We start from the raw sequence: 23,123 nt of genomic DNA on the forward strand, positions 1-23,123 counted from the left end.
GTCGATGTTGTAAAAATCTCTTTTTCCCTCCATCCTGCTCAAGTTGCTTTTCAAAGCTGTCGAAATATTTCACTCAATGTCGAACCGGAACCACGTTGCTCAACGTGTAGCTTCCCAGCGTTTCTCTTTCTTCTTTCTTTTTTGGCAGGCTTTTTTGTCGTTGTTGCTGCTCTGATTCCTCACTTTTGAACCATTTCCTAAACGATAAAGTTTAGCAAATGTAAGCGTCGGGCCGGTCGCGCAGCACGACGATTTGTGTGTTGCTATGTTGGGGGGCCCAAAAGTACAGACATACATGCACACACAAAAAAGGAAAATACAAATAAGTTGATTTAACCAGCCAGCTTTCTACTGCTTCGCAACTTAACTTTGACAAAACTCGAGGAACGAGTTGATGCGTAAAAGTACTTTCAGTTGATTTCCTTTTCGTACCCGCCGTACCGTACCGCCGAAGGGGAGCCTGTAGCGTTGGGAAGTGGTGTAGCTACTGACGAGTTCATAAATCACTTGCCGAACCTTGCCACACCATGTACACGTGCTAGTAGTACACGTAACTCGGGTGGTGCTAATGTTGCCATGGGTGGAGAGGAAAATGTCTTTTTCCTTCTCCGTGTTTTTTACCCCGCGTAGTATCCAAAAATTATGTGCTTGCCACACGCACCACGGTCGGTGCGATTGCTTTGTGTGCGCGTGTAATGACGAAAGAAATATGTTTTGTGTGCGATGTACGGTTTGGGCGTGTGTTGCGTTGTGTTGGGGGGTTTTGATTGGTATTTTTGATATTGCTCCTAATAGAGAGGGTCACCGGCAAGATGAAGCGCCGGTTTAATAAAGATATTATGGTTCAGTGGACGGGTATGATACTACGCCAGCCCATGTCCCTTTGCCGGTGGTGGAGCAGTAAGAGTGCTCGATTTAACACAGCGTAGGTAGGTGGGGGTTCAACAGTACTCCACCGGGAAGCATTGACCTTCTCCGAAACAGACATTTCGATGAGCAGATGTGATTTGGGTAGTAAAATTAGTACAAAAAGCGTAACGAAAATTGGATTCTCCCATCCAGAGGCGAAGTGACTACCGGATATAGTTTTATAGTTGATTTTTTTCCCTTTTTATGTAGTTTTATTATTGAAAAATAATAGAACAACTATAGGCTTTACGCACGAACAACTTAATTCGGCTTTTGTCTCAAATCTTCACACAAACAATGGTTGAATTCGTTGAAACTCAAATGCTTAACGTCACCGAACATTCCTAGCATATGTCCCCAAATACTGAAGTCCAATGGCTTCAAATCTGGAGAAGCTACAGGCCGGCTTTTCAGATGAACTGATGGAACAAGGCAGATTCTCCTTTCGCGATTCTGGAACGATTGAAGCAAATCATGGAACGATTGAAAGCAAAAACTTGTCTATTCCAAAACAGGATTTTAGCACTGTCAAAGAATAATACATGACAATTCCCTGTTTGTCGATATAACTCTTCTCAAACCTTCTCAGGTGATGTATTTTGATATTATTCGACTGCTATTTAACGGCTAGTGTTGCGACGATCGCTTTTGCAAAGGGGTTTATTTAATAATATAATAACGAAAACCAAGCTTTCAAGAGGTTTTTTAAGAATGTTGCGACGATCGCTTTTGCAAAGGGGTTTATTTAATAATATAATCACGAAAACCAAGCTTTTTGTAGCGAGACTTGTTTATTTGTGTTAAGCTTAAAAAACGTCTTGGCTTCTCCTTTGCGAATCAACTCGTTAAGTGTTTTTAGCGCGCTTAAATCGGTTTGACCTCTCTGACCTTAGCCGCGATTTTGTCCCATTTTTGGAGAGCTGGTTGGTTTCTTCTAACTGATTTCCCTCTCTTTTCCACGATCTATTCCCTTTTCCACGATCTATTCTATACGCCATCTAGTGGGCATTGATGGCACCTATCATTATTCGAAATTATTGATCAATATTCGAAATCATTCGAACATCAACAATCCGCTGTCAGTTTAAAGCCGTCCCAACAACAATATCCGTTCCAACAGCTAGTATAACACTAAGACATACTCCATAAAAACGATCATCTTGATTGTTCAAAGTTACCTTCAGAGCAAGGATAATGTATTTAGAAGGTTGATTTTTATCGCTTTTGCTGGGCGACATTGTGGGGGACATCTGTCACTTTCTGCATACAAATTTCTTTACCCCGCACCAGCCCTCCCCGATTTTTATACCGGAGCCCCCGGAAGAGAAATGTCAAGTCGAGAAATGTCATTTTGCTCTGAACAACTTCACCTTGTCATTTATAACACCTTGCTTCAGAGGACTCAATGTCTCGTCTGAAAAAAATAATGCTGTGACAAGCTTGGGATTTCATCAGCTACCGAGATATGACTATCCTATAACTGGAGTCCTTTCCGTTTTAAGTTGGCAAGCTGAAATTTCAGCCTGTCAGCTGTTTGCATTGTATAGCAGTTTTCGAGCAGCTATCTAATTGAGTATAATATACAGGTGGGCTTATCCCAAGGTGTATGAATTTAGAAGGCTAATTTTTATCGTTTCTGCTTCTGAATGAAGATTGTAAGAGTGTTTTGAGTATTCGTCAAGCCTCCAGAAAGCTCGTTGGAGCAAAAGTTTTCACTCGTTCTGTAAAAAAGTGATGTTCAAAATTGGTTATAAAAAATGCTATGAGACCACCTGGACTACATACACTTTGATTTTGGATTCCATCACCAATTTCCATCTCTTTAATGCACCTTGGGATAAATGTAAACACCACCTTGTTTTGCCATTTTTCGAGCAGGTACTCGAATCTAATTCTAGCTTTGAGGCTAGAATAATCTAGACTGAAAATTGCAGGCTAGTTTTTTGTGTGGTTTTGTATGGAGTGTTTACATGATTTCAGCCTCCAACTGTCAAACTCCATACAAAAAACTAACTAGAATCGTGAAGGCCCCCAATATCTCAGATATCTCGTGAGATCGCGAACAGTTCCAGGACCGACATGAGTTCAGCTTTAATTCCAAGAACGTGGTATCGTGTCAGAATCAGTTCCAGAATGGATAAGGGTTCACAATCAGTTCCGAGTCTTTATGTAGGCTCCAAGATCGGGTTTGAGTTCCTGGACCTGAAAACCTAGGGCTAGATACAAATGATCTCTTATCGAAATCAATCTTCTATCTTCTCAAAGCTTTTTCCTTATAAAGAGTTAAAACCAATAAAATAAAATCATTATAATAACGTCAAAATGCTCACTTTTAACATTAACACTTTAAAATACGTACATTTTGCATCATTGCTGCACGGAGTCTCGAATTTTAGTTTGTACAAACAACTTTAATCGACTAATCAATCATCAGCACGATAGTACACAGTGTGCCAAACCATTAATCTCTTGAAAATGGCTCCCCATCATATGACGGATTCATGGTTATTATTTTGATGACACACCTTACCAAAGTCGTCCGCCCATACTGCCGCGCAATGAAATATTGCCAGCAATAAAGCTTGGCACACAGTTTACAAATCACACGCAATAAAAATGCCGTGATTGTGTTTGTTCGGGTAAAATTAAAGTGATTAGTAAGACGCTGGCGCTCTTCACGTGTTTCTGCTTGCTTGGTTAATGGTTTGGTTGGGGCAATATACCAGAAATATACCTCCGTCGCATTTTCCACATGATTCTTTGGATATGATTACAGGCAATTTCTTTCTTTCTTCGTACTCTTTACATTCTTCTCTATTTCAAACTTCTTCCGAAATGATTTGCCATGTTTTGTTTTCGTGTTGCAAACAAATTTCCTCGGTACGCACGAAAGCCATGCAAACAAGCGGAACTGTTTTTTTGGTTAAAAATTTACAAACCATGTCATCATCCTTTCCGTGTAAGCTACCACTGCTTACCGCCTGACGTTTTCCTCGTCACTGGGAAAGTGTAAAGAAATTGTCACTCTCGAGCCGAACCGTGAGGCAGATGCAACAAAGAAGGATCGGAGAGTAGAAGATGCGCAGCCGTTATCATTACCGTGCTCGATTTGGTCGATGCGTAGTTGTCGCGTACCCGCTGCTGTTGTGGTGTCGGCAGTGGCATAACAAATTAAATCTTATCTCACCGAACAGACTGAAAAATGAGTGAACATTAATAATCTCCAACCGAATGGAACCGACCGGATGCTTCACTGTTCTCCGCACGGAGAGGATCCATCAGGCAAGGGCGGACGGATATGCCACACCACCATGCTCCCAAGAGGATCCCAAACCCCACAAGCGGAAGTCCAGGAAATGAAGTGAAAATACAGCTAATTTCCTTCACCCGACACTCAGCGGACTATGGAGAGCGCAAAAAAGCCGTTCGCCTGTTCGGAAAGGAAGACGAATCTGCGTTGAACAGTGCCGCCACCTCCAATGGAGGATAAAAGACGAAAAGAGAAAATTGTTATTTTCAATCATTCTAATTACGGAAACGAATCAAACGATCCAATCACAGGGAGCGGCGCGTCAATGATTCGTTCGCGCATCCTGCCCCTTTATTAAACATTTCCACACTTTCACAGCGCACTGTACGCGTAGGAAAGGAGACGGCGAACCGGAAAACGATTTTTCTTAACTTCTTCGACCCAACTTTCCGCCGATCGGCTGAACCGGAGGTTAGATGGGAGAGTAATGAGTTTGCCATTTTGCCTGGCCCTTTTGGGAAGGAGGTGTGATAACAGATAAGACCATTTGCGGGCGATTAGGCGGAATATTGGGCGGCCGATGTGGGCGGTTAGTTGATCCGTGACCAATAAAACGCTTTTATTGCTTGAAATGCTTACGAGGTTGTAAGTTCATTAGCTAAGCGGAGATTGCTTTTCGGTAGGTGTGGAAGCCAAAGGCGATTGACGCTGTCGGTAGCGCCTTTAGTGCCACTAGATTTAATTAACTACAGATAAGGAAAGATGTTTGGAGGCATTTGAAATTATTCGCTCGCGAGATTGATGGAACCCCTTTGCACTTGAGCAGTAAGATTCGCCATTGAAAGCAGTCCCTCGACCTCATCTTGAGGGAAGACACACGCACTTCGCACATCATACGTTCACAGTGTGCGCTTGATTCGTTCTGCCAGCTTAATAGATGGGCTTGAATGAATATATCAATTCAATATTGAGCAACAAGCAAGATTCACATCGTTTTCTTTTAAATAAAAAATGTTTTAGAATGCAACCGATACAAATAATACAATGAAATACGGCACAAATAATACATGAAAGCCGCATAGAAATACTTGCTTAGTAAATAATAGTAAATATATAAAAAGGAATATTGCAAGTTAAAGTAAATAATATGAATGAAATTAATTTATCTTTAAATTGAATTAAAAGCATACCTACATAATTATACATGTAAAAAAAAACTATAGAAAATAGAAAAATTCTTTAAAAATCTCAGTTGCTTAACATTTTTCACAAATCGGGTTTCCACAAATCGGGGGAGACCTGCCAAAGGCCTCATGTCATTGCGTAACTCGAGGCACATTTGCCACTGAGTGTAACTTCAAATTTCACACGAGCTGACATGTTTTGACACTTCTACGGATACATTTTCGTTTAACTTGCTTTATTTCTCGGTCACTCTGTATAATAATAATTTCTATTTTCTTGATAATTACAATGAAAAACAATCAACATTGTTAGATCATGTTGAAAATGTAATCGAACATTAAATGGAATATTTTTGCATTATTTTACACACTTTTTTAGCCATTTTTTCTCCTTATTTTGCGTAACAATTGTTCTACCTAAACCGCTAATACAATTATAAACAAACAGTGGATTCCAAGAATACTAATATGCACATATATTTGGTTCTTATATATTTGAATTCTTACCTTTTATCATTCAATAAGCCAATGAGCCATACAATTGAGCAACACATATTTTAAAAGCAGCAAAAAAGCTACCGAAAGGTCACAAAAATTTTCTAGAGAAACCCTGTACAATTATGAATTGTCATATTGCATACCTTCCGGCGCTTAGCAAGCGCGTCGTGCCAAGAGAATCGTAATAAAATCGTTACACGAGACGGCTTGTTGTGTCCAGCAAGCCTATCCAGACCCATCAGTTAGGGTTATGGTAATTGTTTTCTTTCTTTTTATCTCAAACCTTTGAGCAACGGTATAAGAAACCCAAACAAGGTTAATTTTTGAAAGCAGCAAGTGCTCATAATTCAAACACAACACACAAGAAAACGCCCCTTGCAGTCACGTACGCACTCGTTGCCTAAACCTGGGCCTGGGAGGTTTGCAGGTAGCAATGGAAAAGTTTCAGTAACTTTCCACTCGCCCAGCGCAAGCAATAGGGCAAAGAAAGGCAAGTGTGTTTGCTCCGTTTCACCTTTTTCTATCACCTTTTGGCCGTGCTTAATTTACCTGTAGTAAAAACGCTACCTATCCTTCATTCCCTTCTGCCATTAGTTTTCCATCTCGCCCCTACACTCGAGTGGTTGGGCAGGCTATTCCGCTTCTTGGGCGAGCATAAAAAGCCTGTTTTTTGTTCCACAACCATCAACAGCTATAAATGCTCTAATTGTTTCCCTAGGATATCGCTAGCAAATCGTCATAACTTAATTCCCTGGATTATAATTATCTAAAGCATATAAAACATGCGTTATACATGGTACACAATAACGACAATCGAGATCTTCTTTAAAGTGCTATCTCGCCGCTTTAGTAGTTTACTCTGCCCGTGCTCTTTATGAGCACCCACTTGTAAATAAACTAAAAACCCCATGGCCACACACCCAGAGATGCCACCAGTCAAATGACCGAGATTTCGGTGGTAACAGTGTACAAATTACTGTTTCATAAACCCCGCACCAAACACACACACACACACACGCACATACAACTACCCAACAACATATGAGGGAGGCTAGCTGCCTGCGGGAGCTTACGCCAAAGTGTGCCCGCTCCATCACCATATCCCGAGGATGTTTCGACTCTGGGAACAATCCAATTTGCATAAATAGCTTCACCTACTGGTGGGAGTGGAATTATTCGCACCAGGAAGAGGGTTTCGCCGTCGCATCCCCTCAGGGGCAGGCTTTTGGTCGTACGTGCGACTTCTGGGTGATCTTTTTTCGTTGTTGTGTGTAAAGCAGCAATCGAGATGTTGGTACGCGTAAAGGGAATTGTGTAATTCTGGGCACAAGAAAGCTTTAGAAGTTGGAATTCAAGTAGGATTTATTCGATTACATGTTTTTACCAACAAGGCAAACGTTTTATAGGATATTCCAAATCAAGCAAGCTAGTCACTTGAATGCTTCGAACAAGAAAGCATTACACAGCCTCGCAATACAAAAACACACTCAAACATCCGCTCTATAACATCTTTCAACGTGGTGAATGATATCGAACGATCTCTTCGTTTGGACTTTCAATTAAGGACTACCCCCGGCTGGGCCGCAGACGGGCGGACATGTGTCGACAACAGTGCCCCGGCCAGTGAAGGGTGAGGCCCGAGATTTCAGCCCTGACGAGGGTCGGACGTTGTCCAGCCAAATCTAGCCCCAAAATTAGGGTACAGTCAAAGTCAACACGCTTTTTTGGCACTTTCACCTATATGCATGTCGTCATGCGGAGCCTCCCCGAACAACTTCTTGTTGGAGCATGCGGATTATAGTTGTTAACTAAAAATATCCGTTACAGCGAACCGTTTCTAATACCGGCACTAATGCACGCTACTTACGGGAACAGTCCTCGTCAAAAGAGGCTTTAATATGACAAGCCCCATGTAAGGTGGCATCTACAACAAGGGCGCAATTACAATACTGCTGGAGGACGTAAGACTCATCAAAAAAAAAAAAAAAACAGCGAGCCCTTGTCGTTGCTGGATCAATCTGAACATCCAGTGCCCGATTTCCGGACGCCTGTGTGCCACCTGTGCTTAACCCCATCTCTTTTGAGCACGGCAGAACGTTCGATGCGCTTAAAACTTTTTTAATTTCCTACAACGCAACACACCGGCGCTGCCGGAATTCCGGACTGATCCGAAAGCAAATTGATGTGCAGGGCCAAGGCCCAGCACGGCCGCGATCTCGCGTAATGATTGTGTTGTAAAACGACAAACTTTTCCGCTTCCCATATACCTACAGGTACATCTCCTTCAAAAGGTGGAACCAGGGTAATATATAAGGCCTGGAGAAGAGCCACCACAGTGTGTAAAATGGGTGACTTTTTGATTGGTACAGACCCGGGTACAGGTTGTGCGTGTGTGTGTGCGGTTTTAGCTCGTTTACAGGAAGTGGGCCATTTTAATGACGCGGAAAACAGAGGAACTTTTACTCCCTTTGACTATTTGGACGATTTGTGTGCAATTTAAATACACCACAGGAGTGGAGATGGAACAGAGCAGGGACAACTTCAAAGACATGAACAAAAGCAACGCTACACTGTGGTTGTGGCGAATGTTTTGCTTTTCACCCCTTAAACGAGTGTTGTTAGTAATTGAGAATGTTTGAGAATCCTTCGCCGGGAACGGGAATAGCTTGTGGAGTTGCTATAGCGCCGCTTTTGTCTTACTAAACCCGATCTTTGCGTTTGCCTCTTACCCAGTAACAAGGTATTTATCTACTTCAAAGGCATAGTTTCCTGCTGCATGCACAAGAGCATCAGTGTGAGTAGGGCTAGACCATTCACAGCCTTCATTGCAGGTTCAGTTCCCACCGCCGACTCGCACTGCACCACACGCCAGTCACAGTGCGTCTCTCAACAAGTGCAGTTCATCGTGTGCAGGAGTAAAATGTCGGAACACTCCCCTCAGCTAGGCCTAACGAAGACACTGGGCCACTGAGCCCGGGATTATACGCGCTTGCTGGGGCGTGTAATGTGATTATGATTGAAGTGAATTTTCGCGAGCCAATCAAGCCTGCCCCGACAGAAGATTAAGAATCCTCCGGCAACCGGGGGTAGTTTTTCAAAAATTCTATCCACGCTCGGGGCTACGACCACAACAACACAATGTTGGACCGCTTTCCCCACCGTGTGCTGCTCTGGAAACTTCCGCGTGCCCCAAAGTTCGGTTCGTAGCATCGGTGCCCTGGGGGCCCCCGCTGGGTCGCAAGTTATCACCGCGATGCCATCAAACTTTACCGTTGACCTCCGGTGGTTGTTGTTGTTGTTTTGGTGACACGACGACACTCTTGGTGAATTAGCCGGAAATTGCTAATTTTAGATTGATTCACCATCGCCGCCGGGGATCGCGGAGAATGTGCTTGTGGTTGCAAGGATCCTAGCAAAGTTATGCAGCGCCCAAGAGTTACGCGCCCTACCCCCACCTCCCAATGAACTGTGCGAGATAATAAATATTTAACGAAGTAAGCAATTGACTTACCCACGGGGTCGGCCGCTTGTCCAGCATCGCCGCACAGCAGCACGGCCAGCAGGACCGAGGGCAGCAGGTATCGAACGTGGCCGGACGCCATCGTCCGATGTTGTGTTCCGATGTGTGGTGGACCCGTTGCGGATCAGGCCGTGGTCGGGAGGCGTGGGATACTGCTGGCCGCTTTCGGTCGCTTCTAGTCGCGGTCGCGCTTGGAGAGTCTGTCCCGAGTGTGTGTGTGTGTGGCTTTATTAAATCACACCGAGCGACGGTACGGCAGCGCGTTCGGTTCCGTTCCCAAATAGTCGAGCTGTGCACACGGAGCGTGGCGCTATCCCGTGGTAATTCATTCAATGCTGAAGTGCCTGCAGAAGAAAGGAAACAGAGGAATGGTTTTAAAAAACCTCCGAACTGTTAAATTCATAATTTGGAACGGGTTACGGGGGTATTCCCCATGCTGTCCCGAGTGTCCCGATGTTCGTGAAATTCAAATTCAAATCCCCTCTAGAGTACATTAACCGAGGTGGGTGTGAGCCTTTTGCATTTTTTTTTGTTTCTGCTCCTAGCTCCAATTCCGAGTCCTGCAAAATTAGATTAGAGCAGAATTGGCCAATGCTCAATTTGGTGCGCGCACAGTTTATCACGTACGCCCGGCACCTAGGGAAAGAGAGACGGCTAATTGATTTGCAATGGTCGTTATTTGTCGTTTGCTTTTCGGTTGGAGCCATGCCATTCGTTGGAGTTCTCCGTGTGTTGGTGTGCGGGATATGGGTGGCACCGGAACTGGTTTGCCCGAAACCCGAACCTACCTGGACACCAATTACGTGACCGAGGATCGTACGCTGGTACTCTAGGGACAGAACACGTGTGTGTATATGCGTGTGTGGCTGATGGCACGTAGGCCTATTTTCGCATTACACTTTTATCTACTGCCGAGATCCCGTCGAAAGGTCAATGATTGGCCGTTTGACGGGAAACTGGACCGGCCGGTGCATTAGCTGGACCGTACACATGTTTGTTTTTGGGTCGTCTGGAATGGTGCAATGGAAAAATGGTAACACCCGGAAATGAGGCACAAGCAGGAAACAATGTTCATGGAACATGGTTTATTGTTTTTTTTTGTTGCAATTGGGAGACACGGTAGATTGAAAATTAAACAAGGGAGTTTATGGGCAGTTATATTAATTAGATAACAGTAGTAGCGATGTACTTTTTGCTGTACAACAACTAGCCAATATAATCCTACATATCCAATTAGATATTTTCAGATCGTAGATTTTTGCTCGAGTTTGGGAATTTATATTGTGTTATATTCGATATTGTTCAGTTTTAACTTTAGAGCATAAGCTTATTAAAGATATTTCAACAGTTTTAAAGTTGAGAATGCCCTCAACCTTTAAGGCGTGTCGGTGGTACAGTTGCCAACACGCACAGCTAAACAATATGTCTGTCTTAAGTTCAAGCCTCATATGGACCCGTCTATCCGTATCAGCAACGCATCAAAGACGACATTGATATAGAAAGATATGTGGAAATATACAAAGGGATTCTTGAATTAAGACGACAAGAAAATATTTGCGTTTAGATTCGGCTGAAAACAAACTCTAATCCAAGACTCTCCATAATTATTTTTCCATATCCAGCATTCTTGCTTGTAGTCTTGCTTAAGCATAATACACTGCCTTAATGTGCCTTAAAATTGACAATAGAACCAGGATTTTAAGGGACGATTCTTAGGCGTAATTAGTGGCCTAGAACAACTAGAATGTCTATCGTACAAGCTTACATAGCCGGAGCAGATAAGATAAAATAATTACCAAAAAATAAAAATAAACATTTTCACCAGTTTCCATCCAATAGATAGGGTACAACAAAAAGAAAAGTCATGATTTAGATGTAGGTTTTATGTTGGGTAAAATTTTGTTGTAGCCGGCTAAACCTGGGCTAAAGTAACATTATGCATACATGACCTGGGAATGCAAGGATTAGCTTTAAAATTGGTACACGTTGTAAGGTACAGATGGAGAAAAACTCAAACCAACGGGTAGAGTTAATTAAAATTACTGCTGAAATTAGCTTTTAAATTAAAAACAAACACGATTTCAGGTGCTTTTCTGAGAGTTTAGGTCTTTTCAACAAAAAACTACTCTCTCAAAAGTTGTTTAAAACAGGTATAAACCGGATGATAGAATGAAGCAAGGTTTTAGCTTGCTCTAAGCTGACTACCTCAAATATTGTAGGTTTTAGGGCGCTATCTACTAGCTACTTAACAATATCTGGGGTGCATGTTAAGATGGTGCAATTATTTTACAGAAATACATTTTCATAGATCAGCTTATAAACCCACATCTCGTTTGATTAATAATTAACATTTAAACGACACAAATTGTTACCCTCGCACTGCAGGAGCCCAACCTCAACCTAGCTGCTATAATCGTCACTCTATCAAATGGCACAATATTTACTCTCACCTCGTGTAATACTCCTTCTAAGGAAAATCCCATGCCAAACTGCATACACACACACGCGCGCCGTAAGTCAACGATTTGTTGTGCATGTCGCGATCGTGCGGTTCAACTTTTGAAGTGAAGCTAACCTTTCAATCAACCATAGTTAGCATACCATACAGTGTTTTTTTCTTGTGTCGCTGTTCTATATTCATCTACAATGCAAATCGCCTGATTAGCCGCTCTCTCTATCTTGCTAGCCTGACCTATTCCTAGATAGATGGACTTGAGCGTGGGTTTTACCATGCCCTAACACACCTAACCTTGCCTAATGTAATCAATCCAAACTGAAAGCTTCCCATTGTTGAACCGGTTCAATCCTGGATTGGCTGATGTAATTTCATTTATCAATTGCTAGCTGTCTTGCTAGCTGGCGCCTAGAACCAGTTATTATATCTTTGGTCAGAGGAGATTTCGCTCGTCCACGTGGAATTTGACGTGGGAAATAGCGGCAGTTTGACATGTGGAGCTAAAATCCGGAAACTTACATATTCGTCAAGTCATCCCAGCCGAATAGTATGTATAAGTTTGTAATGTCCAAGATTTTTTTGAGGCAAAATACTCGAACAATTTCTGAACCAACAAAGATATCAACCTTTACTCCCGTATCACATCAACCAGAGCCACCCTGTGAGTAACAGTATACTAAACTAATGACACTATGCTCGTTTGCTGACAACAAAACAAGCGAAGAAAAACAAACGATCACTAGAAACAAACGATCGTGCAGCGGATCACCGCCAATAAACTTGCCTGTACTCTATCGGGCCACCGTACAAGAGAGCACACAACGGTTGTTAATATTCCACTCACGAGCCGTACACTGACAGCGGATCGGCAGTTCAATTCCTGGTTTGCTTCTCTGCGTTTGTCCCTGCCGAAGGCCATCAGCGATTATCCGTGCCCCGTGCTGAGCGCTTAACGCTGTGGACGTCATTGTTTGCTCCCGGCCGGCAACGGTTGCACCGGAGGAGCACACCTATTGACCTTCGTTGGTGTGACGACGGGTCTGAAGCCGGCAAAAACACGGCCGTCTAATTGTCACTCGACGCACGCCGGGCAATGCGTCATCGTTAACGAGTTGGCGGTGTGGAGGTTTAATTTTTTGTTTGTTGTTGCGCTGAGATGTTTAGAAACGCTCGCGACTGTATCAGCTGTACTGTGTGTGCCCGTAAAAGGTCCTGTGCGAAGGTGTTACGGAAGGCAAAATAGACGTAGCTGTGATCGAAGGATTAGTATCGATTTACGTAATATATTGTTCGCGATTTTTTTTTTCGGTTTAAAGCCTAAGTTGTCCGACACTTATATAATGAAATAAGTGGAATTCATGAATATATAGATAGATTTTAAACGTTTGATTAATTTTAATGAACACAGTTGTTCAATTGTGGTCAATTTTCTTTGTATATATATTTTTTTTCATTTCTGTACTGATATCATATATTAATACATCTGTGTACTACGCAAACACTAAAACACAATGTTCTAACCATCATCAGCTGCAGCCTGATTAACGGAAGATAAATCAATTTAATTAGAAACCATTAATGGATTTGCTCCTCGGACATAAATCAACTCCGGTGAGCCACTTTTTATGCAACGCATGTAGACGTTTCATTGGCGGAAGACGTTGTAAAGGTAGTTCAAACTAGCAGCATCATAGATGCGGCCGATCCCTAAACAGCTAGCCGTGCACCTCCTCATTTACCGTTACCGTATGGATCAATGCTATCATCAGAAGCAAAAAAAGAGCCGCATTAAGTCTATCGCCTCTTAAAGCTCTACCAGCAGCTTGAGAAGCGTGCCATGACGTCACTAATGCGAGCTCTAATATGTATGCAACAGCCAACCAATCCGTTCTCACACTCACCACCGTACAGGGCCCGTCTAATCTACACACTTCCCCCTCCACAGGTCTGCTGCAAACGTTTGCTAAATCGTACAACAGATCTAGCGAAACCGGTCAGTCGCATAGGCCGGACCACATCGGCCCCGACTGGACCTACATGGGCAGCTTCGACTGTTTTATATGCAGCACGGGGGTCTTTACCAATGCACTTAGCCTGTGCTGCATCGCGGTGCTGTCACAGCGTGAGGCGCCTACACATGTTCCCTGCCCTGTGAACACGACCAGCCTCTTCCGTATCACGTGGAAATGGAGCGAGCCCGACGGGAAGGACAAGGGCAAAGGGGCCAGCGGACCTATCTATCGCTGATGCCACAATCAAGCAAAATGTCGTCATGTGCCTTGATCTTGACACTTATCACGAAAAGGGAAAAACCAGGCCACCGCCGATAATGGCGCAGAGAACCACACAAAACATCAAGAACCGGAATAGCGCGCAAGCGACGATTCGGCGACCAGTACACTAGCGCCATCCAGTGTCGGGAGCACCGAACCCGCTCACCGCGGCCACCTGTCTGGGGCGCCCGTGCGTCCACGATAATAATTGCGCCTTCGTCGCCGCCAACATTGTTTACCGCGATTTCCAGACGCGCCACCCCACCACAGGAACATCGGAGCAATTAATCACGCGCGTCCACGTGGCGGCGGTACCGATCGTTCAGGGGTTGCCAGTGCGAGGAATGATCGGTGATCGCCGATGAGACGCGGTCCGGCGGAACCAACAAAATCCCAACCGGTGCGAACTGGTTTCGCCTTTTTGCGTTTTTCTCACACGTTTCGCCGGAGGCCACCCTTCCCGTGTGCGTGCGGCGCTTGTTTGTTTACTGTTTTTTTTTCTTCAATTTTCTGTTCTTTTTTTTGCGTGAGTGTGTGTGTTTTCAGACTTTCGGAACATGACGCAGTGCTTTACGCGCTGTTTTGTGTGCGCGGGTGTCTCCCGCGACCGGAACCGGGTGAAGGGAAACGCCAAGTAAAAGCTTCACTGCCAGAGTTCGGCGCAAAAATCGGGGCTCGAATGCTGTTTTTTTTTGCGGGTAGATGGCCATCAAGATCCCGAGGAAAAAATAAGTGCATTACACGTAAACAAAATTTGTTATTTTGTTTTTCAAACAACTTTTGTTTACGACTGTGTTTTTTGGAATTCGAAATGAAGATATTAACGTCAAATAACAACACTACGTCATAATATACTTTAAGCTTCTTCGCATTTGGATTTGCTATATGTGGATATAACGATCTGTTTCTGCTTGGACGGGAAAGTTGCACAATCGGCGCTCAATGTCGCGCTTAGTTTTATTGAAGTGTTTCGTGAAAGTGACCCCAAAGCTGTGCTCGGTGATCGGAATTTGTCGCCAGTTTATTGCGCACTTTATCGTAGCTTTGTCGTGGAAGTTGGGTACATTTTGACCGTACTTTTTATAGGTTTATAGGTCTTTGACCTCGGCAACTATTTTATCTTCTTTGTTCGTCAACACAATCTGGTAAGTTTGCTTTTAATATAGCCATTTTGATAATACAAAATTGCTGTGATACGGTGCATTAGTCACGTTGTTAAACTGAAACCGGACCTAAGATCAAAAAGATGTTTTAGGCTGTTGACATAGGAAAGGTTATAGAGCTGCATGATTATTCTGAGTACTATGGATGTATGAGGAGTTGAAAAGAATTCAAAAACGTTTTCAAACTCACAAAAACATACGACGTTATGTATCCAGGACGATGTCTCATGCTGCTCTGAACTACTCCAACTACTCTGGAACAGAATCCAAATCCAATGATAACAGAAAAGATTAACTAGAGAGATTTACTAAGATGCACTTCTCAGGATATTTAGATCAAAGCAAAATCTTAAATCTATTGTAATAAATTACATTGTAAACTGGATGAGTGGGATTTTTATAAACGAGCAAACAAGCGAATGTAGAATTATAGAGGCTGGCAATACAAATGTTACTGTGATCCAGATTAGTGGGAATTTTAATTCCATAAATGCAAGAATACATATGTCCAGTTTTAATGAGGAAAAATAACTCGTTAACCGGGGATTCTTTCAATCTGGGATTCCTTCAATATCGTTATTATGGATTAAATAATTGCACCCTGTATATTGTAGGATAGAAAAAAGTACAATACAAAACTACCACTAAAAAGACATCTGTGAGCATCCACTTCGCAGCACGTGATCAGCACTCTGTAAGCTAAAACATTGTCACTTTCACTGGAAACGACTGCGGAAATAAAGATAGCCGGTAATAGTGTTTGCAGAAGGCAGTGTCCACGCAATGACATTGCATTTTCTAACGTCAGGCTACGATGGAATACGCGCCACGCCTTCAGATATTAGATAAATCTGCAAAATCACAGCGCTCGGCGATGCTATCATGCGAGCAGTCACGGCCATGCGTTTTTGCGCCCCAGAGCCAAATCCGTGCGGCTCTGGTGGCACACAGTGCTTTGACCCTCTCCCCCGGCATGGGGTAATCTTGTTTACCGAATTTGGGTCCGAAAAATTCCACATGAGCGCGCATGTTGTGTTGGTCCGCACCAGCAACCAGCAGCAGCAGCACAATAAACAAACGCCACACTCACACAGATGAACGGACTACATCGATCCGCAAGAGAACGGATACACAAAACAAGACAACAAAAGCAGAGAGGATAAACGAGATTGTCCATATCCGTACTCACCCCCGCATTACCACCGACACAGCCCCGCTCGCCCCGCTGGACCATGGGCCCTTCATGCGATCGTGCAGTTACAGCGCGCCCGGCAGTAATGTGCGTGTCGCATGTAACACAGACCCCGCGCTTTGTTGGTGTGCGTGACTGGCCATTGCTTGTTTACACGATCGTGCTCCGCGCAGGTACCGACGGGTATCGATCATTCCGTTCGAACGCACGCAGGAAGAAGCGAGAGCACACGCGGGCGTGCGCGTGCGAACGAGATGACAAATGGCGGAGGCGCGTCACCGGCACAGCACACAGCAGGCACAGAGCGCGCCGGACCTGCTGGACCGCTTCTTGTAAACAACTTTTGTCCCTGTGTGTGTGTGTGTGTGTGTGTGTAGGTGTGTGAGTGAGGGTAGGATCGGAACCGTGAGCGGGATCGTGAGACCAAACGCGTCAGTATAAAGCGTAGTACGGACGGCGCTCGAAAGGTCAGTTTGTTTGTTGAATTCCCAGCGAGCTGAAGGTTGCTGCCGGAGATCGAAACCCGGGCGACCATTTTGTAAAGCCGTTTTTACATCTTTCCGATCCTCGTGATTGCATGTGCGCTGTACCAGCTACAATCACGTACAGATTCCATACGTAGGAGACATTACTTTGGATGTTTGTGAGTTTACGTGAAAGGCGTTAAGGTGAACATCTGCCACCAAGTAGAGTGAAAAACTGTGCCAAGAAAAGTGCCTTTGGTGTGCATGAGAGCAAAGTGAAATCAGTGTCAAGCCCCCGCTTCAAAACACCCACACACAGCATGATTTCGGAACTGTTCCAAACGATGCACAAGGCCCGCTTCAGTGGCATCCGGATCGTGCCGGAAAACTCGCCCTCGCTGCAGCAAACGTGCGTCCACGCGTTCGTCGAGAGCGTGCGCAGGACGCGGACGCAGCAGCAGCAGTGCAGCGAGGAGCGGCTGATGCAGCTGCAGTTCCTGCCGGCCCCGCTGCTGACGCCCATCCTCGACCGCATGTGCCGCTATCCCGAGCTGCGGGGCATGCTGCGCGACGAGCTCACCGATCCGGTCCTGTTTATGAAGCTGTTCAACGGGTACGCACCGGACTACGACACGCTGGAGAAGTGTCTGCGGGAGGCGGCCCGCACCGCCGGCCGGCCCGCCGTCCTGCGCGATCTGGCCCACAACTACTGTGATATGTTGCGCACCGAGCTGTGCGTGGCGTCGTTGTGCAAGGGCGAAACGCGCGACCAGCCGCGCATCCGGGCGCGGGTGCTCGAGTCGCTCCGGTTCGGCGACTACCTGTACGAGGCCGGCTGGTGCCGGTGCGGCGCCGAGGTACTGGCGCTCGCGCAGGACCTGCTCGGGCTGCTGGTACCGCCCGCCACCCGCGCCCTGCAGCTGGAGTGTCTGGTGCGGTTGCTGCGTGCCCAAATCGGTGCCTGCCTGACGGCGCGCGCCTCCCACACCGTGCAGCGGCTGCACGCGTTCCTGCAGCAGGTCGGCGAGTCGGCCCCCCAACTACCCCTAGTCAAGGCGTACCTGCAGCTCGGCAGCTACTACTACCACGTGCAGGACTACGACCGCTGCCACCAGTGGGCGCTGCGGGCGCTCGCCTCCGCCGCCGACGGGGACGACGCACCGGCTAAGGGTGACGTCATCGACGTGCTGCAGCTGATCGCGCTGTTCTGCGTCGCGAAGGAGCGCCACGACCTGGCCAACATGCTGATCAGCCAGGCGGTGCAGCGGGCCCGCACCGAGTACGGCGGCCTGCATCGCAAGTACGCGGACGTCCTGCAGCAGTACGGGTTCGTGCTGCTGCGCATGAACGCCATCCTGCCCGCGATCACCGCGTTCACCGAGTGTCTGGACGTGACCGGGCGCGTGTACGGGCTGCTCAGCCCGCACGCCGTCGTGCTCGAGGGCTACCTCGCCCACTGTCTCTATCTGCGGTCCCACACGACCGGCCGGTTCGATATGGCGCTGCGGCATGCCGAGACGGCGCTCGAGCTGGCCAGCCAGCTGATGCCGGCGAGTCGCCGCGTCCGGGAGCAGCTGGAGCGTACGCGCGATCTGATCCTGCGCGGACCGGACCAGCGCCGGGACACCAAAGAAAGTCAACCGTCGCGCGAACGCGACTTCCATCCCTTCACGCTGCGCGAGATCAAAGAGAAGTTCTTCGAGCTGGACTCGTCCTTCGAGCGTGACGGGCTTGCCTGCAGCGGCTAGCGGCGTGCTCCGGGCTCGTGCCATCATACCGCCCTCACCTGAAGCCCTGTCGAATTAAAAGAAGCAGAACTAGAGTGTGTTGTGTGGAGCCCGATGCGCTCCGAAACCCAAGACTTTTAACTGTTACAGCATTTAGTTTAGTCGTCTGTGTGTGCCACGTGTCGAGATATAGTGTTTAAGAAGTATGTGCTACCCCCGTCGTCGCCTCGCCGTATTAATCCCCATTTTGCGATGATGGTTCTCGCGAGGCTATATACAAGATTCGTCGATTTTAAGATGAAAAATAAAAAAGCATGTTTTTTTACTGTTCAATAATCAAAATCTATCATGTGTGTTTGGTTTGTGTTTCTATTGATCCTCCGAAGTAGTTTGCCCTCTCGAACATCAATTCATCAACGTCACTCGAGAGAAGTTGGCGCGCTTCAAGCACCGTGTTGTGATATTCGGTCGACGTCAGTTTGCTCCTTCTTTTTTTTTTTCGCGAACAACCTTTACCTGGCCTTCTTATGTGACGTGCCCATACACACTCACACCAGCGCGGGCATCCGGCCAAGGTTGGTCTGAAAGAGGTGAAGATCACAATTTGCACTTGTGTGTTGATACGGGGGGATTGGTGGGATTGTGAAGATAACCTTCAGCTTCTTGGGTTTACTTTTGCTTTTGAGTTTCTTTTAAACACACACACTCACACACACACACACACACACACACACACACACACACACACACACACACACACACACACACACACACCCAGGAGTATCGAAGGCATAAGCACCTTAAACCACTTTTGAGTGTCGGCGAAGTTCGATTGGAGACTAGGAACTATAGACAATATGGACAATACGGGCGCCCGGGGCATAATGGCTACCATATGCATGCTTTTACGATTGAATGTTTCTTTAACAGAAATTAAATTTTCCATTTATGGAAAATATATTCATAGTCTTTTGACAATAGTAATATTTGTTATAATAAACGATATTTTAATGAACATTTACAAAAGTAATTTCAAACTGTTACAGCCTACAATTCACAGCCTAAATACAGCCTAAAATACAGAAATACAGCCTAAAATTTATACTCAATCAAGATAAGTAATTTCAATGAAATATTCAATTTAAGAAGAATGTCTGTTTAAAATAATTCTATGGAAGAATTAGATAAAATGTAAATGTGTTTATTTCCTTGTCTTGCAGGGTAATCCAACGTGATCAAGAGCAATTAAGTTTCAATAACAACAAAACTAAATTTATAACATTTTTAGATCCTTGCTGACGAAGATATTAAACATTTGCAGTTATTTAGGTTTTTGTAACGGAATTAGAAACGTAGTTGTACTTAATTTATAGATGGACCTTATGCAGAGATGTCTTTCTTTGTAGTCCTCTGTTTTAATATTTAGAATCTTGAACATTTGGTGTAAACGCGTTGAAATGTTTGTTACATGTTTCTTGGTAAAATGTGTAAGCCTTAGCCCACTTGAAGACATGCCTTTTTTACTAACAAGATTTTAGTAAGTAGCTTTCAATAAAATGGATTAAGTGCAATGTGTATGAAATTCCTTTACGAATTTTTCAAGGTACTCATTTGCTCAACTCCACGAACTATTCTGAAGCACAGTTGCACAGTTACCTGATACAATGATTCATATCAGCTGTAAATAATAGTGTCCACTGTTGCTTTTACCTCGAAGCAACAGTAATTCAGTATACTTTTGTCCTGCCAAACAATGTTGCAAACAACCTTCTAGTTTATCGCATTCTGACTGACCTCTCTCGCTTGATACGACGCTCGTGTGCATTGTTTGCTATGTGTCTCGATGTTCACTAAACTATTCACCACCCTATGCCCCTACGCGTTTGGTCCTGTATCGCTCTCAATGTCCCCGTATAGAGTCCACCCCGCCCTGAAAAGTTTCAAAAACTGCCAACTGCTCGAAGCGCAAAGTACACCGGTGAGACCGGGCAGCAGGTTTGCGCAGTAACGAGATCACTTTGGAAAAGGTCACCCGGTACCAGCGACCTCCTGTCGTCCACGCGGGAGTAGCCCGGAAGCTGAAACTAACTTTTTGGTCCGGAATGCGTTAACTTTTTCCTTGCCGGCGGTATCGTTTTAATTACCGCTACCGAACGCTGTGGTTATAATAATTCAATTTCGCAGCCCCGCAAATAAGACCACTCCAGGCGTTATGCCCTGAATCGGTGCTACCGGCGAATGCAGTTCGGTAAATTAGGTTTAAATTATGTGCTACCACGCCTGCTTGCAATGTGCACAGATGATTAGAGGTCGAGAGATTAAGTTCCCTAAGCAGACAGATATTTGTAGTACATGAAGTGTTTGTAGTTCGTCTGTTCCAGTGACATCTGTGAGAAATGATATCCCCCGATGCAGACCCGACCGGTTTGAATAGCAAACAAACTGCAAAAAAGGGTTCCATTCCATCTGGTCTATCCATTCAGTTCTATCGTCTCATAGGGGGAGAGGAGCTTTCATCACTGTCCATCCCTGCGCCCTAACGCCGATCCGTTAGATGCGATTCAATGCAACTGCTGCTTCACGTGCAGTTTCCATCCCCTTTTTGTGGCATTTAATAGTGGCCACGGGTCGGTTAGCGTGGTTTATGCAAATTAAAGCCAACGTCAGTGCACCATCAATCAAACTGCGATGAAATATCACACCGCACCAGCGACCATGGGAAGCAGGGAACGAACGTCTATAGCTTTTCGGACATTCAATTTCAGCAGAAAACCACCGAATTGAGGACACGACAGGACGCAACCACTAACTGCAGAGCAACAACAGCGCCAAAAAAGTCCTCCCCCAAACTCAGTGATGGTTTAACTCGCGATAAGTGTGTTATCGTCCTCGCCTAACCTAACCTACCGCCTGCCACGAAATGGTCACAATTCGTGGGATGATTAAATTGAATAACAATTAGGCTAATCGAAATGGGGCTGGGTAACGTCCTCTAACACGGGAATTGGGGTGGTGGTTGCAATCGGTGAACTCCACCCCACAACACCCCGGTAAGCCTGGAAGCGGTTCTGATGCTAGTTTGCCGCGTAGTCCGATAGAGTCACTGGCAGGAAATTGGAGGAAGAGATGCGAGTGCGTGTGACGGAAATTTAAACGATTCGACCCCATCCATGATTCTGGCTTCCGTTTGACGCGGGTGGAATGAACTTTGAAAAGTTTTAGTGGAAGGAACAGAGAGCGAGAGAGTAGGGGCCAATGCCCAGAGGCTACTAGTCGGTCGGACTAATTGCGCCTGGGCACGGAATATTCAGTCGCTCGTTTGGAGTTAAATCACATAATCGGATGAACGCGCTTGCATCGTGGGTTCGATGGTACCTATATGGTACAGTGGTACAGTGCTTCAAAATGTTTCAACGTTCTCCAAGGTGGTAGTTTTTAGAATGCTTGTGTGCTGCATTAAACTATTTCGTTACTCGTTTGCTCGGTTACGTTCCACATTCATCGTTCTTAAAGATCGGGGCCAAACAACAACAACATCCACCCTTCAGTAGCTGAAGCGCAATAGTGCCTAAGGGCGTTTGAAGCTCGCACGTGGCCCATATATCTTTCCTCCCTGGAATGCGTCGCAGTTTGTCGAGCTTTGCCAAACAAACCCAGCACACCGTTTGTGCCAATAATCATCGAAAGTTGCATCAGATGATTTGATGCATCCCACCCGCGCGCGCCTGCCTGTGGGAAACGAAGCGTTTCTCGCCGGGCACCCAGCACCATCCTCCACGTCCATCGACCGAGATGCAACGATGCAGTGTGTTCGCTATTCCCGCTCTCCCGTTGAATAATTTAATTCCCGTCAGCGTTCACCCCGCGCAGGGGCGTTCCACACATATCGCGTGCGGTGATGACGGGCGGGTGCCTTCGGGAAGGCAGTTGAGGGATATTGGGGGCATGGTTCGTTGCACAATCATCGGTTTGCGTTCACCCGCAGAATAAGAACCTCGATGAGGTCGTGTGTGTGTGTGCGCGCCGGGGGGAGTTCCGTGTCTTCGTCAGTGACGGTTCCGGACACTTCATAACCTAGTCGATTTGACCGCAGCGAGGGGAGGGGTCGTCCAAGGGCAGCGAGGAGATGATGCATATTGTATCCTGTTTCTTTGAAAGTTTGGATCGATTCCAAGCCGCAGAACCGGACGGGAGTCGCTTTTGTTTTGCGTAGAACGATTGAGCAACTGCAACTTCGGTAAGAGCTCGAAGGTTCTCATGTATAACACGGGGAAAGGTGTGTTTTATCATCATGCAAGCACAATGGTGGCTGATTTGCAAATGATACAATGTAAAGGTACACATTTTACAATACTTTGCAAATAGATATGAAGCCTAAAAGAGAGAAAATAATCAATAACAAAAACACACCACACCGATTACGATATGTTCATAACAGTACGCATGCCATTGAAAAGCTTCATAGCAGCCAACCACTGTACTTGTGCA

General features: G+C 45.5%; 2 protein-coding genes across 4 annotated transcripts in view; one reads left to right on the forward strand and one right to left on the reverse strand.

Moving 5' to 3' along the window:
• Nucleotides 1–23,123, reverse strand: part of LOC120955076 (Ig-like and fibronectin type-III domain-containing protein 1) — a 117,751-nt gene that overhangs the window by 22,215 nt on the left and 72,413 nt on the right. For all 3 annotated transcript variants that reach the window (XM_049609430.1, XM_040375578.2, XM_040375577.2), the window contains one exon: nt 9,353–9,705. In XM_049609430.1, coding sequence (XP_049465387.1) covers nt 9,353–9,443 — 91 coding nt within the window. In that variant the 5' untranslated portion in view covers nt 9,444–9,705. The remainder of the gene's footprint in view (nt 1–9,352; nt 9,706–23,123) is intronic.
• Nucleotides 16,839–18,977, forward strand: LOC120955078 (amyloid protein-binding protein 2-like). Its single transcript, XM_040375582.2, has one exon. The coding sequence runs from the start codon at nt 17,229–17,231 to the stop codon at nt 18,654–18,656; it is 1,428 nt and encodes a 475-aa protein (XP_040231516.2). The 5' UTR covers nt 16,839–17,228; the 3' UTR covers nt 18,657–18,977.

The sequence above is a fragment of the Anopheles coluzzii genome, chromosome 3, assembly GCF_943734685.1.
Source record: "Anopheles coluzzii chromosome 3, AcolN3, whole genome shotgun sequence".
Lineage (NCBI taxonomy): Eukaryota > Metazoa > Arthropoda > Insecta > Diptera > Culicidae > Anopheles > Anopheles coluzzii.

What these genes read in the sequence shown, in the direction of transcription:
- LOC120955078 (XM_040375582.2), top strand. Translation starts at nt 17,229, where the DNA reads ATGATTTCGGAACTGTTCCAAACGATGCACAAGGCCCGCTTCAGTGGC.